Source organism: Myripristis murdjan, chromosome 12, assembly GCF_902150065.1.
Source record: "Myripristis murdjan chromosome 12, fMyrMur1.1, whole genome shotgun sequence".
NCBI classification, from domain to species: domain Eukaryota; kingdom Metazoa; phylum Chordata; class Actinopteri; order Holocentriformes; family Holocentridae; genus Myripristis; species Myripristis murdjan.
In genome coordinates this window covers 12,270,489-12,289,664 of record NC_043991.1, presented here as the reverse complement: position 1 = coordinate 12,289,664, position 19,176 = coordinate 12,270,489, and the positions used below count along the sequence as shown (strand labels likewise).

General features: G+C 40.1%; 1 protein-coding gene across 1 annotated transcript in view; it reads right to left on the bottom strand.

Moving 5' to 3' along the window:
* The window catches only part of cntfr (ciliary neurotrophic factor receptor), a 260,246-nt gene that overhangs the window by 176,276 nt on the left and 64,794 nt on the right, over positions 1–19,176 (bottom strand). The window contains exon 2 of the mRNA XM_030064630.1: positions 10,852–10,933. Coding sequence (XP_029920490.1) covers positions 10,852–10,933 — 82 coding nt within the window. The remainder of the gene's footprint in view (positions 1–10,851; positions 10,934–19,176) is intronic.

Sequence of the window (19,176 nt, the reverse complement as noted above, 5' to 3'; positions counted from 1 at the left end):
TCAGTGTTAGCTGCTGATGTGCTCATGCTGACTTGGCTGTACAACTTTCTATCAGCACTTTGTCTAAGTCAACACACAAACACATGTGGACACACACACACACACACGCACACACACATACAAACACTCATGCATACAGGATAGAAAACAGCTCTCAGGTGAAATATTCCTTTAAGTACTTTTTCCACCATTGTGAAATGGACAAACAACAGAACACTTATTTGACAAAAAGGTTAAAATGTTGAATAACTCCATCGCCACACAAGTTTTTCTTCATGCCTGATATATTACTTTGTATAAATGTGTTTAAAAATACTTAAGAAAATGTGAAAAGACTGCGACAGTCTCTCTGCATGTCTTTCTGTCTGTTTCTGTCTCTCTCCTCCATGTCTATAACTATGTGTGTGTGTGTGTGTGTGTGTGTGTGTGTGTGTGTGTGAGAGAGAGAGAGAGAGAGAGAGAGAGAGAGAGAGAGAGAGAGAGAGAGAGTGTGTGTTTGTACTGTGTGTGTGAGAGCCTGGATCAATGCTTTACTGGGAATCCCCTCTAAAAGATTAATGAGTTAAAGAAGCTGTATAGGATGCCTGCATGCACGCGCGCACACACACACACACACACACACACACACACACACACACACACACACACACACACACACACACACACACCTGCTCAGCTCAGACAGTTTGATTCCGAGTTTCCATGTCTTAACATAAAGGGCTGTGATTGGTTGGAAATGGTCCATTACCAGACTGATGTTATCAGACAGTCGGGAACTCTGCCCCTATTGGTCCAATTATAGACCATTCACTACTGAACAATAAATGAATTCAATGGAGGGTTTTTTTTTTTTTGTCTCTTTTTCTTCAGGGATTTTCTCCCTCTGTCTGTTTCTCTTTCACACTCTTTTGCTTACTTCCTGTCTCACTGTATTTTTCCATTTCATAGAAGCACACACACTTTCATGATACAGACATGTTTTGGAGGCAAAATATGGACTTCGCTTCTCGTCTCTTCTCTTCTCTTCTCTTCTCTTCTCTTCTCTAAACTCCTGATCTCTCCTCCTGTGTCCCATTTCCAGTTTTGTTCACTTGTCACTGACATTATGATACCCTCGTGTCTCGAAAGCTTCTCTTTCATTTGGTGTGCTACCAGCTCAAACTAAACAAACTTGGTTGGAGTAACCCAGCCTTTCAAACATGTCGAATCCCATATTTGTGTCAATCAATCAGCCAATCAGCCCTCCTCAGGATAAGTTTGTCGGCATTCACACCATGAGGCCATCAGTCATCCATCCCGCCTGCAGGTCAATCATTAGGGATGAAGTAATATAAGATTATGTTGAGCAACATGGTGATATGAATCAGCCCAGCAATCATTCATTTATCAGCCAACCAGCCAGGCGATTAATTGGTTTGACAGAGATCAAACCAGCCAGGCAGCCTGTTACTGAGAGGAGAATAAAGTCCTCAGATGTTACACTGAGCTCCATGTTAAAGTTCATATTATAGGACATTTAGTAAAGCATTATGCTCTTGAGCCCGATATAAGTCTGTATGCTGCCACAGCTCGCCATTCATGTGTATTGTGTTCACTAAACAACTGTCTAAAGGATGGTTAAAAAAAAAATGGACATGTTACAAACATACTCAAAAAGTAGAAAATATATAATGAAGTGGTGGTATTTTTTTTTTTTTTTTTTAATACTGACAGCTGAATTTTTATTGCATGGCGGGCAAAAATAAATTGTTACCCACATTTATTATCAGATGACAGCAATTCATTTTGTCTTTGTCATATGTGCAGTAAAAGCACAAAGACAAAGTGTTTTTTTTTTTTTTTTTCATGCAGGGCCCACTGATAATTTATATTACTTTTACTACATAAATTTGATGGATATGGTGCAAAATAAATAAAATAACTATGGTAACTATCCGTAATATTGAGGTGTGGAAGGCGGATTTGATGATTGAGAGGGGAAATCATCATTTATTTCACTGAATCAAAGGTAAGCCAGCATACTTATTATGTGGAGGTATCAGCTTGATATTGAAGATTCGCACCATAATCTCGCGTTTAGATTGCATTTCATGACTTATCCAATTAGATTTGCTTATGTGAAGATCTGCCAATGTGAAGACTGACGTGTTTTAAGTAAGTCAGAGATGGGTTTACGTGTCCGTGCTGTGCAGCGGCTGTTGTGTCACGAGAGGGTTACGGCAAAATATCGAGGAATTAATTCAATTTGAGCATTTAATTCGCCTAAACATGATCCACTCCCAAGGGTGTGGATAAATTAGGCTCTGGTGTCGCTAAGCGTGTGCCGTGGCATGTCGCAAAAAGTCAAAGCGGCACGTGTCGAGCGCTTGTTAAAATAAATACAGCTTTGACAGTTGTAATACCATGGAATTAGCGCGAGAATTAACCTCTTACTCTCCCTCAACCTCCCAGTCTTCCTCCGCCTCTCTCGCCATTTTTTTCCCCCCTCTCTCTCCTACTTGCCTTTCTATTTCCCGCTCTCTTGCCCCCTCGCTCTCTGTCCATATTGATTAGATGGAGGCAGCGTGAGGCAAAGAAGCTCAGTGAAGGACGGAGATGAAACCCACGCACACATGGCAGCCAGTGACGGTGGTGCAGCACTGGTGGCAAATGATGTCATTGGTAGTAAATCTCCTGCTGACAGCATGGGTGACGGATGGAGGGATGGAGGGAAGGAGAGGAAAACGAGTGAGAGGAGAGGAAGGGATGTGGTCAGCGGGGACAGAAAGAGGGGAGGTTGAAAGATAAAAGAGCGAAGGAACAGAAGGTGAGGAGAGAAGAGAGGACGGGACAGTACACTGCAAAAAAAAAAAAAAAAAAAAAAATCTTTGAACAAGGTGCTCATCAACTTGTTTCCAGAATTTTCTCAAATCAAGAGACATTTTATTTTATTTTTATTCTGCTTTGTTTCAACATATTTAAGAAAAAAAAACAAGATTCTAACACTGAAAATGAGACTAAATGATACGTTAAGATGGGGATTTTTATTTTTATTTATTTTTTTTTTTTTTTTGCAGTGAAGTGTAGGTGAAAGGAATAATTATGAGTGGAACCCCTGGTCTCTCAATCAGGATATGGACTCCCATAAATAACAGGCTCTCTCAGGCAGCAGCATGATGTCACCACACACACACACACACACACACACACACCACACACACACATTACAACCACAAACACTCAGCTAAGCAAAGTAAAGGCAGGGAAAGGCTTTAGATTTAGTTGCGCCGTTTGCTGCCACGGTAAGACGGGAGAAAATTGAGCAAGCTCCAAAATAAACCACCTAATCTACATAGTAATGTACTTTCCTGACTCTTAGCAATTTTTGTTTATTTCTTTTTGTTTACCTCGTCCCGTTTCTATTGTTTGTTCTTGTGCTTCACTCATTGATATTCCCTGGTTGTTCATTGCATTTACTGTATACATCATCCATTAAAGGCTCTGCTTTGTTTCGGGGGACTTGAGATTCCTGTCATTGTGAAGAATTCTTTTGAAAGCGAGCGAACGAACAAGGGAGGGAGACAAGAGAAAGAGGGAATTAAGAAAAATGTGAGACCATTAAAGACGCAGACAGAAGGGGACAAAAAGAGCGAGATTAAAAAAAAGAGAGGAAGAGGTCTCCCTCTGCCCAGAATCTGCATGTATGTGATCAATCCCCTGTGTCTCCACGCATGAGAGAGTCACTGTGTTTGTGATATGAATGATTGTATCACTGCTGGGACGGCATAATCTGAAAGAAACAGAGACATCCACAGCAGCCATGAGCAATGTGCTTTCTTTTATGTTAACAGTCATTTTCGATTCTGTGTGTGTGTGAGTGTGTGTGTTTTTGAGAATGATATCTGGTGGAGCCATAAGCGGCAAGTCTATCACGCACACCAGCCTGGTATCACCAAATGGCGTATGAACAACACATCAATTTGTAAAGTCATTTTGTGCATCATCGCTGCACATGTTTTGCATTCTGTTGTCATTCAACGCCGTCATTTCGGCCGCAACGGAGGTGACGCAGTATAAAGTTTGACAGAATCCACATGGATGGACCAACAAAAGACAAGACTTTCTCACATGAGACCCGAGTTTGATTCCGGGCACAATAAAATATTTAATCTTATTAAATGTTATTAAATTATTAATGTTATGAAATTATTAAATTGTTTTTTTTCTTTTATAAATGAATGAACTAAAAAATAAATATATAATAAATAATAAATAAATGTCAAACCATGACCCTTTCCTAACAGGAACCATGACCACAAAGTATTTTAACACAAATCATGAACTTTTCTTAACTGAATCCATGACGACAAAGTATTTTAACCTACACATGACGTTTTCCAAACCACACACTGCAAAAACTCAAAATCTTACCAAGATTATTTGTCTTATTTCAAGTCAAAAATGTCTTATTACTAGTCAAAATATATCATTACACTTAAAATAAGACATGATCACCTCAGAAGTAACTTGTTTTTAGACAATTGTCTCTTGTTTCAAGTGAAAATTTGCTTGTTTCATTGGCAAAATTTGTTTCTTGTTTCTAGCTAATTTTCAAGTGAATTTTCACTTTTTCCACTGGCAAATTTTGCCAATGAAACAAGCAAATTTTCACTTGTTTCAAGTGAATTTTCACTAGAAACAAGTGAAAATTGTCTAAAAACAATTTACTTCTGAGGTGATCATGTCTTATTTTAAGTGTAATGAGATATTTTGACTAGAAATAAGACAGTTTTGACTTGAAATAAGACAAATAATCTTGGTAAGATTTTGCGTTTTTGCAGTGTAACCATGGCAGCTGAGTATTTTAACCTACACCATGACCTTTTCCAAACCATAACCATGACAACTGAGTATTTTAACCCAAACCGTGACATTTTCCTAACCATAACCAAGTAGTTTTGGTAGCTAAAACTAACCAAATTGCGACTGTTGGGCCTGTTTTCTGTATGCAGACAGCAGTTTAATACACTACACTATAATAGCTGTTTAATATAAATAAGGCTTGTGTCTTATTCTGCCTCAGATCAGTCAACTAGTATCAAGCAAGAAGACACTTGATTCGAGAAAATGCTGGAAACAAACTGTGGCATAATCTCATCCCACTGGCAGTTTTTTTTTTTTTTTTCTTGATTTAAGAAAAACAAGATGTTGAACACTGACTAAATAACTTGTAAAGATTTCGCTCTGTTATGGCTTTTATCAAGGCACTGTGACTCTGACATCTTCACTGTCGGTCGCTTGGAGTGGTGATGATCTAGGAACTGAAGTTTATCCTGCTAACACACTGATGCTAATTTGCTCTGGCGCAGGAAGACAGAGACAAGTAAAGCAGAGCAATGTGTCTCTTCATATAGATAACTGGGATTTAAAGTGTGTGTGTGTGTGTGTGTGTGTGTGTGTGTGTAATATACCACAAAACAACTGTCTGAGCCACTGATATCAGCATTCCCCCTAACTGACTCCTGCTCGTCTCCCACGCTCTCTCGCTCTTTTCTCCCTACATCTGTCATCTTTTCTGTATTCTCTCATCTCTTTCCCCATATCTGTCTTTTCCTCCCACACGTTATCTTTCTGTTTCCCTCTCGCCATCTCATTGTCTGTTTTTTTTTTTTTTTTTTCAGTCACAATCAAAATTCAAATTCAAATTCAAGGATGCTTAATTGGCATGACCTCTGGTTCTCGCTTTCTGTCTCCCCGTGGGTTTTTCTTTCTTTTTTCCTTTCAATTATTTTCCTCTGTTGCTGTAAAGTGACATGTTTTTCTGTAGCTGGAGTGCTGCTGAGTGAGTTTCATATGTTAAATCAGAAAAGCTGAATGGAGAGAGAGCAAATCTCTGTATATCAAAGAAAAAGAAAAGTTTTTAACGCACGACTGAGGTACAGAGTCACAGTCTTGTGTTAAAGAGCTTGTGTAATAAAAAAAAAACACCAGATATGCATTTTTCAGATCATTCAAATATGTCATGTCAAATATGTCATTATACACTAAGAGAGTATACTGAGCTTATATACTGTTCTGAATTCACAAAAAACTGAACATTGGCATAAAACTAACTTCATTATCCTGCATTAGCTGTTTGCCACCACATCCACATGAACTGTATTTAAAATAACAGTTGCTTCATAACTATTTTGATCATATTCCAGCAACTGGCCTAACATTGACAGTGAGCGAACCGAGCCATTTTTGTGTAGATACATGCCACATTTAATCCGCTCACGCTGAATAATGTGAGCCAAATCAGCTGGTAGTGTCTCTGAAGCTTCTTTCCTTTCATCCTCAGATGGAAAACATAAGTTATTAGTCAACATTAGCTGATGTGAAAGAGAAAATGACACCTCATTTAAAGGACCATACTGGTGATTTTGAATGTTTGGCTGGCCCATTTACTATAATTTACTCACATTTGACATCGCAACAAACCATTTTGCAAAGTAACGTCATGCGGGGGTGCTAACAATTTCGCACCACATAACCAAAATCCTGCAATTTGTAAAATTTGAAAATTCAAGCAAATGTTTCCCCTTCACTGTGCCTGGTGTCAAGTCATCAAAACATAACAGTACTGCTGCTTTTAGGAAAACGAATACGGGCGATTTTATTTCAGTGATGGAATATTTATGTGAGGAAAGTTTGAAGTCTCTGGAAGTTCATTTTCAGCTCATAGTGGAATGAAACTGGAATAAAAGGTAGTCAAAATGATATCAGATTTCTAAAATGTGACTGTTTGATTTGGGAAAGGATTAACAGGAATATGAAGTGTATACTTTATGTAGAGATTATGCGAAATCACTGATATGGCCCTTTAAAACTAATTAATTCTTGAGAACATTTTGGTTGGTCCCTCGTTTATCGCGGGAGTTACGTTCTAAAAATAACCCGCAATAGGCAAAATCCGCGAAGTAGTCAGCTTTATTTTTTACAATTATTACAGATGTTTTAAGGCTGTAAAACCCCTCACTACACACTTTATACACTTTTCTCAGACAGGCATTATCATTTTCTCACTTTTCTCTCTTGTTTAAACACTCTCAAAGTTCAAACCTTCGTAGAAAAATAAGTCCAGTATTATAGAATGAACGCATTCTGTACTGTACAGGAGACACGGCACGGAGGAGATTGACTGACAGTGGTCTAGAGTCCCTTAGCCAATCAGGACGCAGAACACAATGCGCTGTAAAAAGAAAAAAAAAAAGCATGCAAAATTGCACTAAAAAAATCCGCGAAACTGCGAGGCCGCGAAAGGTGAACCGCGTTATAGCGAGGGACCACTGTATTTTTTTCTCCTATCATCTGTATTTTGCAGCAGTGAGGTTGGACAGTCGTATCCTGGCATGTGCATCTCCGTCTCTTTCCAGCTGAAAAACCAGTCCTATCGATATCTCGCTTGTCTCATTTTCCTCGGCTGTTCCATCACGGCATCGCTGATAAATCACCCGTGCACAGCTGCCATTACAACCTCCTGCCTTCTGTTTTGTTTCCGAGGGGAACGCATTTTCATGAACACTGCGTCGTAACAGCTTCCGGCTTCGTCGCCTGCTCAGATGTTCACTCGCTGCAGTATGAACTTGCTCCGGAGCATTCGAAGATTGTACAAAGAAAAAAAAAAGAGAGAGAGAGAGAGAGAGAGAGAGAGAGAGAGAGAGAGAGAGTATCAGAGACTAACTGATGGAAACACTCGTAAAACTGGGTTGACAGCTGGATGGAAATGTAGCTTCTGTCTCCTTACATGTTTGTCTCTTTTTTTTTTCCGCTCATGTTCCATCTTGCTCCTGCCATGTCGGTTTCTCTGTCTCTCCATCTGACTCACTCTCTCTCTCCTGTCTCACTCCGCCCTCTCTCATCCCCTCTCAGTCTCTCTCACTTATCTTCCTGTCTGGTCTCTGTCTTCTTCCCTTCCACTGCCCCCTTTTTTTTTTGTCTCGCTCTCTCTTTCGCGCTCTATCTTTCTTTCTTTTGGGTGACATTGACTCCGGCGTATCTGGGATTTGTATCTATTTATCTGTCTCCTTATCGACCAATCAATTTCTCTCTCTCTCTCTGTCTGTCTCTCTCTCTCTGTCTCTCTCAATCTGAAGACATTTTTCTACCAGTGCTCCATATTGTCTTTGTTCAGTAACTCCCTGCTGTCATTAATTATGAAGCCTCAAATGGATTTCCTATATGCTCCATGTCACACACACACACACGCACACACACACGCACACACACACACGTGCGCACACATTGCATGCATGTCTGCCTCTTCATCTACATTTTGTACAAATCAAGTCAGACCTAGCAAGAGTCTTATCCACTCATCTGTATTGACTGTGCATGTGTGTGTGTGTGTGTGTGTGTGTGTGTGTGTGTGTGTGTGTGTGTGTGTGCTCTTGGCCAAGTTAGGCCAACCCCAGGGAATCCTGTCAATCAAACCAGCCAGCAATTTGTCAGAGGAACTAAGGCGCTTTCCAAGATAGAAAGGTGTTTATGTGTGTGTGTGAGCATGAATATGTAAGAATGCATGCTTTTCTGTGTGTGTGTGTGTGTGTGTGTGTGTGTGTGCGCATGCACCTCTTAGTGTGTGCATATATCTGATTTATTTGAATGTTTATTCATACAAGTGTCATGACTTCTTTGAATGTGTGTGTGTGTGTGTGTGTGTGTGTGTGTGTGTGGCAGCTGATATGTACTGGGAAATGTTAAGGCAGCTGATAGACAGTGAGTGACAGCTATAGTATCCCTTGGTAGATCTCTCTCTTTCTCTCTCCCTCTCTCTCTCTCACACACACACACACACACACACACACACACCTCTCCAGAGTCAGCAACCCAGGCAATGCTTCTTTTTTTCCCTCTATTGCTCTTATTAATACTTGCATCTGTCTGCGTCTGTTATTCCCCTATGTCTTGTTTTCTCACCTTCTCACTCTCCACCTTGCTCGCTCGCCTCCTCTCCCTCATCCATGTTTCCTTTTAAAAATAAAAATGTCATCACTAAAATACAGTTTAATCTTTCACTGAAAAATTCCTGGAGCAAATGAAAACATCTGCCAATGGGCTGCGATAACACCTTTTTTGTCAAAAACGTTCAGCTTGTATTTCTCGCATCAAGTCGCTTTATGTTAGAAGAGGCACATCACTAGGCAACAGCTGCTTCTCCGCTGTTGCTGAACTGGATACGGTTTTGACCGTGTCCTTATTTTTTTTTAAAAATCCCAACTTTGGTCTATGAAGATAAAATCTTTATTGTAAAAGTAAAATCTTTACTGCAAAATGCAACAATTAGACAACATGAAAAACACATTTCATCTTCATAGGCCAAAGTAGCATTGTGTGACTGACTTCCTTGAGCTTTTTCTTTCCCGTTGGTTAATCAACCAATGCCACTTTCCCCTAAAGGTGATAGATTGACTGCCCTTTTCAACATGCATGATGATCTTTCTCTCTCTCTCTCTCTCTCTCACACACACACACACACACACACACACACACACAAACACTAATTTATCTTTGTGCATCTTATGTGAACTCTTGGTGGAGACATGACTGCATTGTGAAACAGAAAGCATGCCTTTCTCTCTTTTTGCTTCTCTTTTCATCTTGTATTCTAGGGAGAAAAAAAAATGAAATACACTCACAACTGTAACTTGATCTGACTGAACTCACTGCACACTCATTGTAATGTTACACAGCTGGGAATACCACAACCACTAGTATAATTAAAAATAGATGATTTCCTATAATATTAGCAAATTATGACCATGATCTCGATTGTTTCTGTGAGGAAATGTGAGTAACAGCTAAACCTCCGACTGCCGCCACAGCAGGTCCACGTCCCAGCTCCACAACACGTCCCACCACAGCCTCACAGCGAGTGAGCAGCTCACTCAAATCGGTCAAATGACAGCAGCTCCACATCATCACAACTAACACACAGGAAGTCTTACCCTAACTCCACCAGCGGCAAACTAAACAACAATAAAAACAACAACAAAATAACTTGGCAATTTGTGAAACAGGCAACATGAAAACAGCTGGATGAGGATGGCCAGCGCGAGAATTCACAACAAACAGCAGAAACCGTTCAGTTATTTAATTTCAGTGGAAAGAAAACAGGATGAATAAACAGAGTAGAGCAGACTAGAGTGATGCCAGGTAGAATAGAATAGAGTAGGAAAGAGGGGAGAAGAGCACAGTACAGTAGAGTCAATAGAGTACTGAGAGCATAATCGAATCAAGTATAACAGCGTAGGAAAGAGGAAAGCAGAGTAGAGAGTAGAATAGAGTAGAGTACAGCTGAGTAAAGAGGAGCAGAGTAGAATAGAATAGAACTGAGTCGAATAGAACAGAGTAGAGTAGAATAGACTAGAGTCGACGACAACAGAGTAGAGTAGAAAAGCGTAGAGTAGAGCAGACTAGAGTCAACTAGAACAGAGTAAAGTACAAATTTGAGCAAGGTAAAGGAGAATTGCCTAAAGCAGAGCAGACAGTAGAATCGAATAGAGTAGACTAAAGCCGAGGAGAGAGAGTACAATAGACTAGAATGAACTAGAACAGACTAGAGCAGACCAGAGTATAGTGGAGTAGAGTAGGGAAGAGTAAAGAAACATAGAGTAGAGTAGAGTAGAGTAGAGTAGAATAGAGGGAAGCAGACAGGAGTGGAACAGATTAGAGTCGATCAAGTCGAGGAGAGCAAAACTGAGCAGAGTTGAGTTTGAGTGGAGCTGCATAATTAAGGAGTTGAGTCGAGTCATCATGAGTATAGCACTGGAATAGAATAGAATGGAATAGAACAGAATAGAATAGAATAGAATAGAAACGCTTACTCACCCAGCTGACTGCGTTTCTGAGCGTAGGCCACCACCACCGCAGCCAGGACTACACAGCACAACGACGTCACAAGGTTTGCCATCTGTAGACGCACACACACACACACACACACAATCACACACACACACACACACACACACACAGGAGAACTGTCAGGGTGTGTGTGCGTGAGAGAGAGAGAGGGGAGTGTGTCTAAATATGTCCCCTTGATTGACCGACAGTCCCATAGATGCCTACAACAAAATGTGAGAGAGGTAGAGAGACAGCTGCTTCCTGCTCTCTCTCTCTCTCTCTCTCTCTCTCTCTTTCAGTGTCTCTCTATCTTTTCACTCTGTCTCTCCTTCCTTCTTGTCAAAATCCCGTTTTCTAATTTGCGGCCCTTTCTTCCCTGCCTCCTCCTATCCTTTTACTAAATAACTTCTCTCTCCTTCGCTCTCTCTCTCTCTCTCTTTCTCTGTCTCTGTCTCTGTCTCTCTCTCTCTCTTCCTCTGTTCATCAGCCTAATGGGTCCATCCTCTTTGGGATGGGCAATGGCCAGCAACTCTTAAAGGGACAGTTGCACCACAAACAAATACATTCAAAACAAACACCAAATGAAAACCCCACCGTCTTATCCCGCTCTCAGAGAGGCATCACATCCCCTGAAAAGTCATAATTTCAGGAAACGAGATAATCTGGTTGATCAGCTGATCGTTTAGAACGTGTTACTGATGATTTGGTTTTGGATCCAGAGTCAGGATTCATTATCTCCATCTGGCAGACAACAGTTTGGGAGTGACTCTTTTCTTCCATTCTTGTTTATGAAAGATGCAATTCACTTTGGTGGCATCATTCAGAAATCGCACATGGACTAACATTTGAGCTTGCAAACATTCAATAGCTATTTAACTATGTATCTCACAAAAAAGAGCCTTATATATCACAGATCTTACAAACAACGTTATTAACATCCTCGTCACTGGTTTGAAAATCTTCCAAAACGATAGAAATGTTACTTCCTATCAAGGCGACAGTATTTCCATTTGCCACCCTGACGCTCTGGCTCATAGATTTCTGGTTCATAAATTGCGAGCCCTCTGACAGACAAAACCCAAAGTTGATTTAAAGCCCATCTCCAGTGTCCTCATGACCTCAGACAAATTTTCACAACTCCTCCGGAAAAAGTTGATCTCGGAAAAGTGATGTACGAGCCGTCATCAGCGCACAGGGACACGGTTTAACCCCCGGCACACACACACACACTGAGCCTCAAATGTAAGACTTTATGCGAGATGGCCTTTCAGTTTGACTTCCTGTGAGTAAAATGTGTGCATTTAAGTGTATGTGCACATGCGAGGAGCAAAACGAGAGAGGCGAAAGTGAATATCCGTGTTCTTTTAATGCACAACTCCAGCTGTTACGAGACGCTGTCATCCCCCATCACCTCTTGCTCTTTGTTTTGCTTCAGCTGTTTCGCCTCTCTCCCTTCTTCGTCTCCTCTCTCTCTTTCTTCTTTCTCCTCTCATTTTCTCCGTCAGACTACCTCCATCGGTCTTAAATTAGCACAAATTCGCTCTCCTCCAGTAGATAGATATCTCTCCATTCCTCTGCCTCATTTTCTGATCCCCAATTCCCTTTCTCTCGCTCGTTCTGTCGAGGTTTGACATGAGCACCGCTACACCATGTTTCAGTGTCCCGGAAGTAAAGAAACGTATCTGCTAGTGATGCTGAGTGACATCCAAGAACATGAGAAAGCTTTTACAGTCTGACTAAAATGTCAAAAAGTACTAAAAAAAGTCAAAGGGATTAAACGGACAAAGGAACAATTTCATGAACCATCAAACTAATGGTATTTTAAAAAAAGGAAAAACACTCAAACAACACGCTAAAAAAAAACAAGAAAGGCTTTCATAAACTGCTAAACTAATGGTGCTGGAAAGAAAAGGAAGGGCTTTGTAGAGACAATGCATTAAGGAAGGTGGAGAGTTTTTTTTTTTTTTTCTCACAAAACATTACAGAACTTTGAACAAACTTTTCTGATGTCAAACCAACACAGAAGAACTAAGAGACGGTTTTTCTCTTTTAAGAAATCACTTGAACTACTGTGCTGAAAAGTTTCCTGCCAAGAACATTTTTCTGGAAATGAAGAAAAATCACAGGAGAACACTTTTTTTTTTTTTTTTTTTTTTAGCCTCACACAAAACCAGGAAGAAACAGAGAAAAGTTTTCTTCGTACTTAACACATACGTAATATATGTTGTGGTCTAATGAAAACCTATCTCAAATATGTCTAACCACCATGCATTACTGATTAAATCTAATAATCATGTTGCACGATCACTGATAGCAGGAGATTTTGCACAGAGCAACTCATTTCTCTCTTATTTATTCGTTGCACATTGTGGACTTAGCTAAGACAACTGTCTCATCTCTATACGTTATTACTCAGTCTTTATAATTAAGCAAATTTGTCACTAATTGGTATTCCATCCACCTAAAGGTATTTGATATCTTGAAGAGAGGTTGCTGCAGTGCTTTTCCATTTTACACCATTAACAATTAAAAACTAAATAGCTGCTGAGGATGTTATGTGAGGCATTTTTAAACATAAATGTATAATTGTCAAATTAATTATGGCACTTTTAAAATGATTACCATAAAACAACGAGAGCATGGTGGAGCTGATTTATAGCTCTTATAACCTCTGACATTTCTCCACGTGGTTTCCTCTCCCTTTGGGTTGACCGAACTGGATAAACATGCTGGAAGTGATGTTTCTATCGACTGCTCACTCCTTCCACCACCTACTACAGCAAGAAATTCTGAAAGCTTTACCTCCACTGGCTCTGGAAAACCAGCGCGCCTTTATTGTTTTGTGCCATCCAATAATATTCCTCGGTGCCTTCGAGCAAGCCATCAGATTTCCCTCCATATCCAACAACACAATTAAAAATGCAGTGCAGAGGCCACTAGAGGCTGACAGTCTTCTTGCCAATGGTTTTGTTTACAATTACACTAATGTCTCAAAATTATTCTGGTTAAGATTTAAAGTTGCCCAGTGTCCTTTGTGACCCACGTAGCATATTCTTCTAGTACACCATGAGCACGGGGCTGACAGATTGTACACACACAAATGTAACTGATGCAGCTTCCATATAAACTTCCAAATGAAGCTCTTTTGAGGTGGGAAATGCAACATATTTATTATGCAAAATTTCGAACCAAAACACAATATGTTTTGGCTTGAATTTTTGACTGTTAAGAAAGCCAAGTGTATTTTCAAGGAAAACTACTTTAGATGCCATTAAGGCTACATCCACAGAGAGATCAGTTTTTTTGCAAACACAACTTTTTCTTTCTATTTTGACATTCTGTCTACATGTTTTTAGTCACGGAAAATGCAGCTTTTCCAAACAGCCATGTGGTCAGGTGAAAGCCTTTGCCTTGTTGCACACATTCAAGGTGGGGCACTCACCTCACACAGGTGCCACTTTGATCAAGCAGTTATTTTTAACAACTTCAACAATTTTTTATCACACTGCTTCACTTTTCATACAGCTTTGGACATTGTTAAGATATTTTATGTTAAGATTTGCACTTGTAGCTAACTCTTGGCTTGGCAAACCACTGCAGTCCCTCTTAAGCTTCTTTGCACAGGCTCACATCACGGATGTGTTTTTGCGGTGTGTGTGCAGAGATATTTTCCAAAACTATCCAAGTGGTATGGCCTAATGATGGTAAAACACTGTGTTTAGCATATTTAATGCTCCACAGATACATTGTCACCGTGACATGCATGACCACTGCTGAGCGCTGCTGCATCTCCATGCCAAAACCTTACCACAGATAATCATCTACAAGTTTACATAGCTATAAAAGAGCAGAGCGTTGAATGTTGTATGGATGCCAAAATGACTTGATGGACAAACATAAGGAAAACAAGTGAACAAAACAGTGTAACCACTACAATAAATTTCCATGAATGGACTCGAGGGCAGATCATGATGTGATGAGGCTCCTGGGCGCAAGCATTTTCGCAGCCCCCCTACATCCACCAAAAATCACACACAAACACACAAGACCAATTTAAAATGCTCAGTATGTTGAGGAAATTCAATTAGATTTTCATGCAGACCATTTCGGAGAATATATAGTATGTTGGGAGCCAAAGTTCAGGGCGGCAATGTAAATAGCTGTCATTACATAGACTACTTTAACCCTATAAAGCCATTTGTATCATATATTATACACATTTTCAATTCCATTTTTCGTGTTCAGTTTAATCAATACTTACCAAAATACTGTTGTATACCTTTGAACACTTCCCCTGTTCACCCTGGACCATACCATTGGCACTTCAAGTACATATCATATATCATACACCAGAAAGGTCGTGTAATAACATATTTTTTGAATTTTTTTTAAATATATTTTGTTATAGGACTAAATAAAGGGTTCAATTTAAAAAAAAAAAAAAGAATTTTCTGCCAATTCTTTCATAGTTCAGGCTTTATAGGGTTAAGTACTTTGCATTGCAGTGACATTGACAGTTCAGTGTGCTGCATGGTTTTACACATTTCGAATGTCTGATCTGATGATAGCAAATGTCAAGTGACTGTTTACAAATACTGTCATTAACATGCAAGTTTTTGTAGCAAACAGATGTGTTCAACGCTGTTTCTTTTGTGCTTTGCCAAAACAACACACACGGTATGATACACATTATAGATCTGGATATATTTTTATACATTTGACCAACTTTTACTTTGTGGTGGCTGTGCCAATTTTGTGGCTATCTGTCCCTTTCATATCATCTCCATCTGTCTGTGTCTATTTGTCTCTCCTAGTTTGCTGCTTTGCGGTCTGAGGCCCTCAAAGATCCTTCGTCACGACTCCATTGGTTTGGTCTGTAATCCGTCCTTGCATGGATTGACCACAGTGCCCTGGCAACACAGTGATGAGCTGTCTTGTCCTCCGTACGAGTGTTTACTATTGTCCAAACAGGCAGGACCTACATAATACCGTATTTCTTATGCTGAAGTGCCAAGCAGGCAGTTTTACCTCCTTCATCCTTTTCATTAAAAAGTCTCATTGAAAGTCTCAGCACACATGCACTCAATGGAAAAATACTCAACCCATTGAAACATTTCACCATAATCTTTGATATTAAGCTTCAAAAACTTCTAACTTCGTCCTTCCTGTGTGTGTGTGTGTGTGTGTGTGTGTGTGTGTGTGTGTGTGTGTGTGTGTGTGTGTGCGCACATTTGTGTCCGCTTGTTTGTTTGAAAGACAGAAAAGGGAAAGCGTCTTTGTGTGAACGCGCGAGAGAGATACAGAAAAGTGTTGTGTAGGTGTGTATGTGTGTGCGCGCGTTTGTGTATTCGTGTGTGTGTGTGTTTGCACCGGGGTTTTTTTTGTAGGCTATGTGTGTGTTAGTAAGGCAGTAAAAGAGAGTGTGTGTTTGTGTGTGTGCGGCATAAAAAGAAGAGTGTTTATCTGTGCCAGTGACTTTGAAAGAGAAAAAGAGTAGTGAAAGTGTGTGTTTCCCTGAGAGTGATAAAGTGTGTGTGTGTGTGGGCATGTGAGTATGTGTGTATCTATTTGTGTGTGTGTGAGTGATTGGCAGCTCATATGTATTTCATCAGGGCAGATATTGAGGAGACTGACAGGGGGTGAAATTAAAATTGCATCCCTTGTCAGAGCATCACAATCCCCATCTCTGCTCTTCATTCTCTAAGTGCTGGTTAGCCCATCAAAACGGTGCGTGCGTGTGCGTGAGCGTGCGTGTGTGTGTGTATTCGCAGGGGTTTAAATGCAAGGGCGTGCGTGTGCTCAGGATTCTCTGAGTGTGTGCAAGTGCCAGAGCGTGTGTGAGTGTCTGTGTGCCTGCGAGTGTGGCGTATTTAGCCCGTCTATCAGCAAACAATACAGTTTTGAAATCTGACAGCTTCAGATCACTCGCATAATGACAGCCCACAGGCGCTTAGCACTGCAATCACACACACTCAATGCACACGCTCCTCCCTTCATCCATCCATCCATCCACCTATCTTGCCATCCATCCTGTAACCCCCGCCCCTCCATATATTCCTCTCTTTTCGTTCCTTATTTATTCATTCATTTCTTATTGGCGGGGAAAGGGCTGAATAGGCGCGATTCTTTTGCCTGCTTAATTAAAATATATAATTCATCGCTGCGTCAAATGATTTTGCCTCTGCGTCTTTGTGGAGTCCGGTTTGGGAACATTTGCATTTAAATTGGAAAGCCAGGAGGGAAATACGCGAGGCGGGGTGCGGGCTGTGTGATGATAGGAGGCATCATTCTCTCTAAGAAATGCACATAAGTATTCTTTCTTTTTCCCTCTGCTCTTCTTTCTTTTCTCACACTATGTGACACACACAATCACACAGGTAGGGTGGCCCTAACAGTGAAAGAGACCGCTCTGTATTGGAAAGGTCACAGATTCATTCCCGGAAAATGAGTGCCCATCAACAACCATATGTCAAGTTAAACTTTCCACAAGGCGCTGAACCTCTATTCGCTCGCTTACTGTGCGTCACACTCGATAACACATCAAATAAACGAATAAATATAAATGTAACAATGAAATGGACACACGCATTCTCTCTCTCCCATTCTCCCAATTCTCTTATACAATCAAAAACAAAACAGCTGAACTTCCTCGGCGTCAGCGTGCTGTCAAAAATGAGAATAATTCATTACAAATGTGTCTGGAGAGAGAATAAAGAGAGGCATTCTCCTGGGTAATAAATGAGCTCTCTGATTTATTGTGAGAGCAGAGTTTACAGCCCTCAAGAACATCAACCACAGCTATCAAATTTACTGGAGAAACTAATAATACATGACTTGAATTGTTGCTCATAAGACCATCACAAGGAAGCTGCACGTGAGTTTTGTTCTAAACTAACAGATCCACCATAAAAAAAAACAAAAAAAACTGACAACTGCTCCCATAAAATGTCTGATGTCATAAGATTTCTTGATCTCCACCTCGTCCAGTAATGCCCACAGGGACAGTTTGTCATATTGCTTATAATGTGCAACGACTGCCCAACAACACTTCAGCATGGTCTCTGGTGGGGCTGCTCATACTTTATCTGCTCCTCCTCTATGCATACCAGTCGAAGCACCAGTAAAGTGTGTATGTCCACATAAAAACACAGAAAATTAGCTACCACAGCTCCATGTCAGCTTTCTCCAAAACAGCTCAAAGGGATGGGGACTCGTTACATTAAGACAAAAAAGGTTTAAAAAACAAAACAAAACAAAACAAAACAAAACAAAACAAAACAAAACAAAACAAAAAAACATGCAGCACAATCTGTATTTTCTGTATGTTCTGATCTACAGTGGTGCATATTGCATTAACAAATCACTCTTAGATCTAATTTCTTTTAGTACAGTCATAGCCAAAATACTAAACAAATCCTAAAAAAGCCATTAAAAACTTAAAATTGATTGGTTCCATAAAAATACATTAGAAATTTTGAGTATTGGGTCATTTTGGTACCAGTGATGAAGGTCGTTCTTTTTATTAAAAGACACAATTTTTGTTGCCAAGCTTGGTGTCTATATAAAGCCAGCACATTTGAAAGTTCTTCAGACACACAAATGGCTAAAACAAGGAACCTAACGCAGGAAACACGCCTGAAGATAAAGATTAAACTGTCTAGAATTTAGTTTTGTTAGTTTTTCTTATAAACAATAAACAAACAAAAAAATATATAATTTGTATTTGTTTGTATCTGTCTATTGCAGCCACACTTTTTGAAACACAAAAAAGATTTTTCCATAAATATTTCATGATAATATTTGAGATTGTGAGATTGTGTAAAATTTTAAGGGTGTCCGAAAACTTTTTTCCACCACTATATTTTTGCACCAATATTTGGCATACTATTTGTGCATACTGTCCACTAGGTATGGAGGCAGTGCAGGGTTATGCTGCATCTTCTGGTGGACCACTGTTTTTCCATTTGTGGCCTGTTTGTTTCCAATGCCGCCTGCATCTGTGAACTGTGGAAATATACTATTTACCCAGCTGCTTGTACCGTGCAAATCTCACTCCATGCAGCAGAGGCTCTCTTCTTGTGTTGGCATTGCCTGACATACCCAGCGATTACACCATCATATTCCTGGCCGGAGGTCATGCTGAGCTGCTTTTGCTGCTGGTTCATCTGAGTTCCCTGTCTGTGTACTCAGGTTCAAATAAATAAGGTTGGGCAAACTACTGTTGTTCCTCATTTCTGTTGTCGGAGTTGTCAGACATTTTTTCTCTCTGGTTCAAATCAGATAAGTACAGCTGTAAGTCACTTGGAGCAGAAC